The following is a 12617-nucleotide window of genomic DNA, read 5'->3' as shown; positions in this document are numbered from 1 at the left end:
TTCCTATTATAACCAATCATAATTTGATTTTGAATCCTAAATTAGCACTTCTTGTCACTTGAGAGCAGCTCTTAACTGCGAGGTTCCATCTCACGTGCCTCTTTTCTCTTAGCTACAGCCAGGATGGAGAGAAAGGTAAACAGTCTATCTACCTTGCCAGAGGAAAGACGACAAATGTGGCAGGTCCTGAAGTATGCCAAATCTAGGATGGAAAAGGCTGTCAGATCAGCCAGTGTTGCCCAGATCTTGTGTGATAAACACAGAAGGTGGCAGCCACTGTATTGGCAAGTCTTCCCTAGATAAAACCCCCCTGTGACATGTACATCCTTTCCTTCTTCCACGGATCTCCAAGTAGATTTCAGCCTTAAAATTACCCTGAGAGATAGTGTAGGCTGACATCGGTTTGCCTGAGTTAACCCACGGTCCTCTTGAACTTCCTCTGTGGGCAAGGAGACTTGTTGCTGAACCCGAGATGCAGACGATCACCACCATCTTAGGATTCCCCCAACCATCTTAAGGCACCAAGTCTAAGCTGAACAAATGCAGCTTTGAGTTCCTTCCCTTCAAGTCGCGATCATGTGATTGCTTCATTGCCTACCCAGCCCTCCAAGGTCTATTGCAAAGAGTCAGTGTTGGAAAGGGCTGTGTGAAGACAACCACACCGGAAAACTTTGTACCACTTATCCTTTATCAGTCCAGGTGTGTGTGTGTATGTGTTTCTCAACTGTGCTCTGGAGCATTTGTGTGGCCACAGGAATTTGGGGTATGCACATAGCACAGCAGATGGCCGTCAACAGGGCTTCATGTGACTGGAGCGTGCAACTTAAAAAAAATCACTTGGCAAATGATGTGAAGAAGTTTATTGGAAGACAGATGGGTGTGGTTAGGGTTCCTGGAAGGTGGAAAGTTTGAAACCCGCTGCTGGGGCAGCACAGAACACATTGCTTTGTATACAGTAGGTCTCAGCTTGAATTTCCGGCATCTCCATTGACAGGTTTTTAGGCAGCTGGGCTGGGAAAAAGACCACTGCTTAAGACTTTGGAGAGCCTCTGTCAGTCAGAGCAGACAGTACTGAACTAGATGGACCAATTTGACTCGCTATACAGCAGCCTTGTATGCGGTCAAAGGACTTGATAATGTAAGCACATGGCCAAAGGAAAAGGCCACACAAACTTTGACAAAAATCAACTTTTCGCCATGCTACTTTGGCTCCCTCCCCCATTTCCGGGTTGGATATTCCTTTCCCTCACAGGACCAAAACAGCGGTTGATAGCTCGAATATCGTCACACCATTGCGTTGGTTCCCTGCCCGACCCCTCCCTAGACAACACTGAAGTCACACAGCACTTAATATCTGAGGTCTTTATTTAATTTTATATACAGTGTAAGCCACAGACAAGCCTGTGACGATCAGACAAGACAAATGTCAATCCCTCTCAACAATTAGCAGCTTAAAATACCTATAAACTACAGTGTTACGTTCACAAGTGTCATTTCTGTAACTCTTCCTCCTGTGCAAGTGAGTTTTTAGTTTTATACTTCTTAAAAAACCACACTTACAGCTATGTCAGTTGCCTACTGATGCACGGTACCACCTGGCATACACAATACAGACACACAGACCTCTTTTAGCCACATTCAGAATTCTCTTAGAAACTGGCAAGCAATCCAGCAAGGGCAAAACACCTGCCTCCCTCCCTCCCTCCGCCAGGAGCTGGCTTCTTGGTTTCTACTGCTTGCAGCTTTCATTTCTTACAAGTCCTACCCCCACCCCATGTAGAAGAAAGATCATGACCCAGCTGGCCAATGCATAAACCTACAGACCTCCTCAACGACATCAGGTTTTTAGGTGTCCACAAAGTTGGAATAAACTAATTAAGTAATCACTGTGAACACAATGTTATCACTTGAGGATACGCTCAGAACATATGAGGCATCATATGCAATGGTGGGAGGTATGAAAGAAAATCAAAACATGGTTAACTTTTCACTTTAGTAAAAAAAAAAAGGCAAATAGGGTTCTTTCCAACCATGTTGTAATCAGAGCAGAGCCACAGAAATTTACAGGCATGGTTAATTTATGCCCATGAATTTCAGTGGATCTACTCTTGAGTAGGACTGAAAATGTTTCATGAAGCATGGTAAGCATGTTAAAATATCACATCTTTCCTTCAAGGCAGTCTGCTACATTTATTCCTTTTTGTGATCAGCTGATATGTGATTAATATATTAAACACTTCACCCTCTCCAAATAAGAAATTATATGGAAAAATAATTCTGTAACTCAAGGAGGTCCACAGCAGTAAAAAGAGCAATAGTAAGAGTAATGTTACACACACACACACACACACACACACACTCATTCACTGGCAGACACTGCCTTTAAACAAGTCATCCAGGAATGCTTCACCTTCAAGAAAAAGAACACAGCACTTGCAAATGGGATGGGAGTTTTAAAGCTAGTTCACATTTCTGAAATTATTAACATCTCTTAAACAATTTGATGCAGCCACAGCCCTTCAGATCAACGGTAGGGAGAAAATGTATGATCTGCTAACCAAAATAAAATAAAGTAAAAATACAAATGGCAAAATGACAAGACAGGAGTCAGGTTAGGAGAGTTGACAGATAGGATTCAACAACACAAAGCACTTTTGGCAATCTTTCAGAAATATGATGGTATTGAGAATCACTTATAACTGTAAGCCAAAAGACCTTCACAGAACAGTCCTGGAGATCAGGGGTTCTATCAATCATTTTCCTTCTGGTAAACAGGACAGTTTGTTTATGGTACACTCAGAATTCAGAAACCATAAATGCATTTTTACAGGGGATGGAATTAAGCGCCACCCCCTCCTTTTAGACTTTAATGAGTAATGAGTAACAAAGTGCTCATTTATCATCCACTTTGTATTGGTTTGTATCCTGGGCTAAACAAATCTACAGTGAATTCAGAGTACCATCAAAAACCTGACGGAGATGCCAGGATACGAGTTCCTGGAAGAGGCTCATTTCAAGCACTTCAGAATGCAGACCAAAGCCTGCCCTTGTTGCTTCCTTTAGTATTTTTTTTAATGAAATACCGTGAAAATTGAGAAAGGGTGGAGAGTCGGATGCTATATCAAGTAAAGTGGGCATAAACTTAAGAGAGATTCTTGTCATGGCAGATCAGTATAAATGGGAATGGGAATACTAACAAATTCATTCTGTATCTGCAAGTCTAGGGAAACAGGAATGTTTGTTTGTTTATTTTTTGGCTTGAGTCTGTTGAAACTGGCAATTCCTTAGAAGGACAAGCAGATATTTGCTCAGTGACAATGAGGTGTAATGTTATTAGATTGAGGAACCTGAGTATATAAAGAGCCGTGAATCTGAAAAGTGATACGCTGAATCTCTTGAACCATGACTAGGGCAGAGGGAAGGTTTCTCCCTGCTGGAAGATAGCAATCAGAAATCAAGTCCCATTCAGGAAAGCAAGGGAAATGGTTACGCAGTTCTAGAGGATAAAGCCCTAACAGCAAGAGTTCCTGGACTTCATATTCCACATTATTTCAGGTCACTTGGGCATTGTTAATTTCTTAAGATGCAATACTGACCAAGGGTACGTTACAATAAATTATTGAATTCCAACGATGTAAAACAGACTTTTAAAAAACAACAAACTTGTTTCACAATGAGTACAGTGAGCCAGAATTAAGAATGAATCTGAATTCCAGAGATATAAACCCTATTGGCCAGTGTAAAAAAGAAAAAGGCTCCTGAAAGAAACATGTCACAGTCTTGTTCCAGTCCCAGGACCAGTTCCAAAAAGGAAAGCAGAGGAACAAGCGGTCATTTCTTATGACACTTCTCCCCTAACTGCATGTCTTGCCCAGGACAACATTCTCTCTCTCTCCCCCTCTGGGACATCATCTTGACAGTCAATATGACTGTGGGTGGAGAATGAACCAGCACAAGCCATTGGCAGTTACACTTCCCCCCCATTTCTTGGTAATGTACAACCATCAGTCAGTAAAGCTGTACAATATATTATTACTTATAGAGGGAAGGAGACTCTCTCCATCACATACTATATGAGAACAAGATGCACAGAAGGGCTCTAAACACAAAAAACCTCACCAACAGTGAACACTGCCAGCTTGCTAACAGGATAACTTTGGTTTCCATTATCAGGGGTTTATTTGAACAGTAAATTAAATCTGGGAATATCTAAGGGATTGGCCTTTTGATCTGATGTTTCCTTAAGTGTTTTACCCTTCCCTTAAAGATACAGGGCAACTTTCAGAAACAGACTTGAAGTTGACTGGATGTAGGCTATTCAGCCACAAGCCTAGCTTTGGTATGCAAGAATCTAAACTGAAAATATAAAACCTATGGACTATCCGTGAGATTACGACTTCCAAGTACCAATTTTATTTTCGGAGCAGAACTTCAGCTCACTCACTTGGCAGTTTCAAAAGTTAGTTTTCATCTCTCCTTACGTCAGACAAGGATTTCTTTACTCTCTGGAAAGTATTCAGTTCTCTATATGTAACAGACCTGCCCGCCACACCTTTTAAAAGAAAAAGACACTATGCGAAGACTAAAAGGAGGAGAGAGAGAGAGCTCTCTTTGTGATGCTGCATCGGCAAGTTAGGGAGAATACAAATCACACCTGAATAGGTCTGCACTCAAGATGCACTTGAAGCTGTTTCCTGCCTTCTCCAAAACTGTTTCAGGATAAGACAGCTCACACTTATTCACACATTTCTTCATTTCAGAACATCACTTCTTTATTTTAAAGGAAAACGAAAAGAGAGAGAGAGATGATGACCCTGCCCACCACTAAGTTCAAAAACAACCCCCAATAAGAATAATAAAAAATCCTATTAGAAACAATAAGGAAGCACTGAGAGTTTGAGTATTACACTCTTCAAGTATGCCATTCGGATTTTTAAATCTGTGACTATACATATATTAAAAAACCGTAAAAGTGCGACCAAGGGCATTTGCTTAAAGTATTTAAAGGGCTACTTCAAAATACTGTAGTACAACTGTGCAGTAACTATGTCTGGCATAACTTGTCCACTTCATATAGCTAGCCAAAAAGTTTAATAGGCCTTGCAGAAAGAGGGTGGTTAGCAGAAGAGGCCAACCCAGCAACGGATCCAGGGACTTCCATGCATTGCACTGGTCTTCCATTAGAGAAAGCCACCCTGAAGCTATACATTCGGACATGGAATGTGGTCAGGTTTCACAGTAGCATTATGGGATCGTCACGGTGTCACTGTGCACTAGATTAATCTTTATTACGCTTTATGTAACTGTCTTCTCCACTCCCCCAACAGGTTTAGTACAGTAGTTTGCCATAATTTAAATTGCCCATTGGTGTGCTCCAAATTGGTGTTTTATTTTTGTACATTTAAGGAAACTTAAAGATTTGCATCCAAAGAGAACCATGCTACATAAAAAGTATCCAGGATTTTTTTTTTTTGCCAAAAAGAGCTCTTGAATAAAATCTAAAAAATACTATTGCCAATGTGTCTCATAGAGAGAAAATGTTATTTTAACTGTAAACAAATTCACACTCTGACACTTTAAAACTTCAGCAGAGGAAGGAGTGGCTGATTAAGCTTTGCCATGCTCACTTGCCAGAGCAAACCGGAGTGGGTAGGGCAACAGCCAGCTCTTCTCGACATCATCTAGGGGGAGAAAAGAACCGTTCCAAGTAGCCAGTGATGGCGTCCCAGTGCTTCCACAAAAAGGCAACGAAGACCACTATAAATAAAGTGCTGAACGTCCTGCTGCGAGTTTTCATGAGGGGGACAACACAGTTGGCCACGGTAGAGACAAAGACCAACAGAACGGCCATGACAGCCAAGAGGATGTTAATTAGTTTGCCCAGGAGGTTTCTGGCAGTGGCATTTTCAAGACCTTCCAACTGGACAACTTGCTGCTGTTGCTGCTGCAGTTCCATCTTTGAGATTCTGGTTTGACATGCCTCCAGTGCCTCCTGTTGAGAGTAAGAGAATGAATCAGTAACTGCACAACACCTTATCTCATGCATATGCATGTTGGTTTCATCCAAAAATGGGGAAGGGAGAGAGGCTGGCCTTGTTCTGTATTGCTTCCTACTCAAATGGGTCAAAAATTGCAGTGGGTTCCTGGACACATTTGGTTGGAATCACGCCAGTCTGCTGACAGTGAGATCAGGTGCCAAGGACACGGATGAAGAACTGGTTTTGCATATCCTGAGTCTAAATAAAGTTTGGGAGTTCAATACCTCAGGCATTCCTGCAGCCTTACTCACACTGCACAGGATATGAGTAACACTTGCTGGATTCATGTCCTGTAGCAAAAATTCCCTTCGTGCTGCATAGTGCATACAGGCAATTCGCAATGCAAACAAGCAGATCCAACCACAATGCAAGTTGCTTATTGCATTTACAACAGTACTTTCACAAGACTTGGTGGCATGATAGATTCAGCCTCAGCAATAGTAGAGGACGGTGGATCCTACCTGTTTTCCATTTCATGCTTTCATATCACAGGCCACTGTTATAAACAGTACAACTCTGGGATTGAATGAAGAGACATAGGTCTTCAGGAAAGGTAGCTCAATTTCAGCTACCTGCCTGAACACCACCCCACACATCCCAGCATGAATACTTGTGTCTCATACCCCTCACCAACAATGGTGGCAGTTTATAATATAAGTGCTCCAGACACTGATGTTTAATTTATGCTGAAGTAGCAACAGTACAGCTGGTGAAAATTGTTTATTCTGATGATTATTATTACCATTTCTATTACTATTATAATTACCATTGAACCAGAAGGGGTTGAATGCACCTCTCTAATTTAAAACCAACACCCTAAACCTACACAGACAGAGGGCCTTCTCGGTAGTGGCACCTGCCCTGTGGAACGCCCTACCACCAGATGTCGAAGAGAAAAACAACTACCAGACTTTTAGCAGACATCTGAAGGCAGCCCTGTTTAGGGAAGCTTTTAATGTTTAATAGATTATTTTAATATTCTGTTGGAAGCCACCCAGAGTGGCTGGGGAAACCAAGCCAGATGGGTGGGGTATTAATAATAATAATAATAATAATAATAATAATAATAATAATAATAATAATAATTACTATTACTACTACTACACGCCTGGACAGTTTATGTGGCAGAATTTTGAACACTGTTTCCCCCAGCTGGAATAATAACAACAACCCTGTAAGGGATTACTTTGGCTTTATAACTTGGGTGAATGTGAAACAAGTAAGAAAGTATTTCACTGCGGTCAGGCAAGGGCTTGGTTACTTGTTCTTGGTGTTTATTTTGCAGCTGCAACTCTCCAAGTTCAACTTTTCAGACTTCTGAATTTCAAATACTTGACATACCCAGACCAAAAACTTCCCCCTCAAAACACATCCTTATTTGGGAAAGAAAAATGGAATAGGTTGCTTCCTGAAAGGCCTGAGAGGATATACAAAGCTAGCTACTGTTTTTAATTCAACATTTGTACAGATAGGATTCAAATTAGTGACAGACACATCCTGCCATCAGCTAACTAGGGAAAATACTATTAAAAAACTCTTATGCTTCACAGGGCAGCATTTTGGCCCAAACACACATGGAAAAGCTTTATTATAGCTTCCCTCAAATACGGAGGCAAACTCTCATTTGAACTTTTGAGAGTACTGTAGATGGTTATCTGGCTCCTGTTAACAAAGACTCCTGCAGTAAAAACAATGAGATAAATGTAATTCAGAATACAGGGCACAAAATCTGATTCCACTATTAATGGGAATTAAAGCGGAAACTGAACCAGCTCAATAGTTAAGAAAAATATAATCAGTTGACCATTTTCAATTTGCTTGTCACTTTCACCAACCTGGATGTCTCTGGCACGTTCATAAGACTGATAAGCTATTTTTTCCTCCATGCTGGCCAATTCCTGCTTTAAATTAAGGATCTCATTCTGGTGGAGCTCAGTCAGGTCATTCAGCTGCTCTTCTAGCCGTTCACATCTAGAACAGAGAAATATGGCCGTCAAACATATTTTAAAAGTATCTACTTTGCATTTCTTTGCAAACTCAGGCTCAAAGAGATGACCAACCATTTTGAAAACCAGAGTTGGTAGCAGTGCTGGATTTAGGGTGGTGTGGACAGTTCCCCCAAACAGGGCACTGAGCTGAGGGGATGCGAAATTTTGGCCTCACTCAGGGTGCCATATTACCAAAGACTGGTGGATTCAATGTGATGGCAGGAAACTTAATACATATTCCCACGTGTAGGTCTTAAAGTGCTCTAAGACAGTAAAACTGAGATTTTCACTGGTAAGCAGCTAAATCTACCTCATTTGAAAGTCCTGTAGATTCTGCATGTTTTATGGACTTTTAAAAATGCAGCTTTAAACTTACAAAGAAAGGCAGGGTTTAAATTTCAAAACAAATTAAATATAGGAAAGTGTATCCTGGAATTCAAGGGTTTCGATTTTCTTTGTGTAGTTTCACATCAGGCTTTAAATTTCCTGCTGTTCACATGCCGCACGTGGGCATAATGACATGTGGGAAAAACATAGCTAGGTAACCTTGCACAACTATAATAATATATGTTCAAAAGGAACCCTGGGTTGCCTCATCAACTGTATTCTTGCTCTGACAGGGCTATTTAACATTCTTAATCAGATTCTAGAGAAGTCAGCCCTTTGTGCAGCTGGTACAAAACATTATGGATGGCTTCTGGGCCAGGAATCACTTCACACCAACGTTACAGCACATATCAGTGGGCTTTCTATAGCCTTCTAAGCATAAATTTAAAGGCACCCAGTATAATGAACTCAAATAAGGGCATCTCAAATTGTAGGAAGTGCCACAGAGGTGTCCAAACATGTTCGCATGACAAGGGCCTTTTCTTATTTCTAGGGCTGGTTTCCTCTTCACGACAGCACACTGTTACTGTTATGCAGCCCCTTTAAGAGACAGCCTCACTTGCTGCCTCCCCTCTATGCAAATACAGTGGTACCTCGGGTTAAGTACTTAATTCGTTCCGGAGGTCCATACTTAACCTGAAACTGTTCTGAACCTGAAGCACCACTTTAGCTAATGGGGCCTCCTCCTGCTGCCGCTACACAATTTCTGTTCTCATCCTGAAGCAAAGTTCTTAACCCGAGGTAGTATTTCTGGGTTAGCGGAGTCTGTAACCTGAAGCGTATGTAACCTTAAGCATATGTAACCCGAGGTACCACTGTATAAGCTGCCTAGGTATGTATACTAAAATGGAGGAAAAAATACATGTCCTGAATTAGCAACTGGTGTGATATTATTATATTTGCAATTATAATGGGGGTTGGGGGAGGGAATAGTACTTAAAAGGTAGCATTAGTTGACAGGTGGATCCCAAAAGGTTGAGTAGGTTTATATGCAGTTTTCACTGGAGAACATATGCAAACCACTGGCTCACAAGGGAACACTTTGCCACATTGCCTTGGCAGTGGAGAAAGGTTGATTCTGCTCAACATCCTTGAAACATTCAGAGGGTCCAGGGGCAGAATTTGGCTTGGGTAAAGTATACCAAAGAAAACACTCTTTCCAAGCCAAGTATTTCCTCCCACCTATGGGTGATAGCTTCACAACAAAGGAAGGATGACTTTGCTCAACATCTGTGCATCACAGGTGCTTTCACAGAGCAAGTGAGTATAAAGGATAGAAGGAAAATCTGGCTCAGACAAACTGACACTAAAAAACAAAATTTGGCACCGAGTCCATCTTCTCACCATAGCGTGTAAGAGAACCTTAAGGAGGCTGGCACCTTGTAATCTCTGGGTGTGGCAGAGCCTCCTTACCCTTTTCCTGCCCATAAATGACTTCTGTTCAGAAACTAGCCATGCTTGCCTGCCTTTTGCCAATTAAACCACGTTGTTATCTTCTCCTACCAGTGATATTCTTCAGCAACAGAGGAATGGACACATTAGGGAGGTTTGGGGAGGAATTTGCAGAAAAGGCAGGGGTTATTAGTCCAACCTGTCAGTATTTTTCTGTAACGGCAGCAAGCCTCTACCTTGAGTAGAAACCTTCAATGACCCTACAGCACCCTCAGAGCATGCAGGCACTGAAGCTTAGTAATATAGAGTGATATTTTGGGTTTATTGTGTCCTATATTGTGAGATTATTGTGTTTTCGGAAACACTGCAGTCCGAGTACCAAGGGGATCAGTTATAAATGCCAATATAACATTTTAAAAAAATATTCCTGCAATTTTTGGCTCTCTCCAAGGCCTTGTATCAGAGGGCAAAGAATGATACCAAATATGTAACATGTTACCATGCTATCAAAACATTCCTTTATTTGTGGTGCCTCACTCAGGGAATTTTCTTCCCAAGAGGCTTGCCTGGGGGCTGCATTAATGTCTTTTTGGTGCCAGGTACAGCCCATTCTATTTTCCCATGCTTTGAATTTGATGAGATACTTTAATCCTTCTCTTGTATTGATTGTTTTATAACGTATTTGTTTTTTCTGCCTTGGATATACCCATTGAAGGGCAATATCAATTCATTAAATGAACTGAAGGTTGAACTGGGCTGAGCACTGTAATGTTATTCAGAGCTGCAATCCCCCACACATTTAAGTTCTTTTGAGCTCAATGGGGCTTACTGCTGAGTAGATAATGCATGTGCTGCAACTCCCTTAACATTCTGAATTTTAACTGACATTTTTGCAGTACTCTGGGTGCTTACTGCCTGGGTTCCGCAGCATACATAGATATTTGCTCGTGATCTAATAGTTGGGGGCGATTTTAATTTGCTGCAGTGCAAAGAAGACTTGCTGCCTCTGAAGGGGTGCCCAATTTTCTCTTTAACGATGAAACATCCAATGCTCCCTTTAGATGTCACAGCACTGCTATGGGAAACTCCTGCACCACCGCTTTAACATCTATAGGACACCCAAGGCGTAAATTGAGTGGAACATGCCATAACGATTTTTTAAAGCTGGTTGTTTTGATCTTGCAGTAAGAGGTATCAAACCCAGCATTTCACTTGAATCGTAGAATGTGGAGTTGGAAGGGACCATGAGGGTCATCTAGTCCAACCCCCTGTAAAACAGGAATCACTTTGCCCAACTTGGGGCTTGAACCCATGACCCTGAGATTAAGAGTCTCATGCTCTTACTGACTGTGCTAGACATCTGTTTTGAAGTAGCAAATGCACACCCTTGTATACAAAAAAAAAATAAAAAAAATTGTGTGTGTGGTACAGGATGTGCCTGTATATTTTGTGGTTAGCATAAGTACCCACTGTTCTAAAGCTCCACATAATATGCATCACTTTTTACATCATGATTTCAAATTGAGACTATAAGAGAAGTCTCCAAAACAAAGTTCTGCATATCACAAGCCAGCAAAGCACTAAATGACTGGTCTCAAGGCTATCTTGGTAGACTAGAATTAAACAGCAACAGAATGTAGATCAAAGGGATTAAACTTGTAAAAACTGAAATACAAATGCAGCACAACACACTAATTGAGCTTCTAAGATGATCCCATGAAGACTGGCAGTCTGTGAGTGAACGGAGTGCATCTAAGCTATCTAAAGTCATTTTTTGCTCTGTAAAGAAAGCTTCGGGCATAAATTGTAAAAAGAGACTCAGTAGAAACTGATGACAGCACATAAAGTCCTGTTTTATCAAGTAAACATCAGCTATATTCTCAAAGCTATTAAGCAACAGGCTATTTTGGAGTTTGGTCTCACTGATAAAGGATCAATTGCAAAAAGAACAGACATGCAGATAGAGCTGGATTACCAAAGAGGGAAGCAAAAGGAGTGGCTAATCAGTCTGGACTATGAGGCCACATCAACTGCCCAATGGACAGGAGGCACAGCTTCTGCCAAGGCTTCTAATAACTTCTGACACTACAGCACAGGGCAGAAGTGACTTGCGGAAATCATATTGTCATCAAAAAATGCTGGCCGGGTGGAATGGGAGGGGGGAATCAGAAGATGACACAGCTCTAGCAGCACCAAGTCTCAGCGAACAAAGGCAACTAACTACACTACCATCAGCAAGAAGGCAGGCTGCAGACAAACAGGGAATGATAAACAAACTACATGCAACACCAACTACTCTAATTAGAGCAGGGATCGCTAACACGGTGTCCCCTAATGATCACAGGACTCTAATTCCCATCAGTCCCAGCTAGCATGATCAACGGCCAGGAAACTGAGGTCCAACCATCTATGAAGGTTACCACACTGGCTACCACTGCATTAGAGAAATAAAATTTTGTACAGGAAACGGAACCCTTTGGTGTAACCCCCTGACTTTCATACTGGGGTCATTTTTAAACACAAGAACGGAGAAATGCCTGCCTTGAACTCCCATACCGGTTCTACCTATGGCCTTCAGCAAACTACCATATGCTTTCTTGGCATCAGTTACCACTTCACCAAGGCCAAGGGAGAGCCCCATCTTTTGGGTGTCTTAAAGTGGATTTTACTAATCCCTCAGCAAGGAATCTTACACAGTAAAAAGGGCAATGAGAGTTAACGAATAAATCTTTTGACGCAATGCTCTTTGTTTTATCTTCAGTGCTATAATGGCAGTAACAGCTAGAAAAGCTGCCAGAAAGGGAACTTCCAC

The 12617-nt window shown here is 41.5% G+C and overlaps 1 protein-coding gene across 7 annotated transcripts in view; it reads right to left on the bottom strand.

Moving 5' to 3' along the window:
- Positions 1–1347: 1347 nt before the first annotated feature.
- The window catches only part of TMCC1 (transmembrane and coiled-coil domain family 1), a 118509-nt gene continuing 107239 nt past the window's right edge, over positions 1348–12617 (bottom strand). For all 7 annotated transcript variants that reach the window (XM_081902185.1, XM_081902186.1, XM_081902189.1 and 4 more), the window contains 2 exons: positions 7874–8009; positions 1348–5992 (listed from right to left, as the gene is read on the bottom strand). In XM_081902185.1, the coding sequence (XP_081758311.1) occupies positions 5678–5992; positions 7874–8009 (451 nt within the window). In that variant the 3' untranslated portion in view covers positions 1348–5677. The remainder of the gene's footprint in view (positions 5993–7873; positions 8010–12617) is intronic.

This window comes from Podarcis melisellensis, assembly GCF_964234715.1.
Source record: "Podarcis melisellensis genome assembly, chromosome: 2".
NCBI lineage: Eukaryota > Metazoa > Chordata > Lepidosauria > Squamata > Lacertidae > Podarcis > Podarcis melisellensis.
The sequence above is the reverse complement of the archived record's forward strand: the minus strand, read 5'-3'. Positions and strand labels throughout refer to the sequence as shown.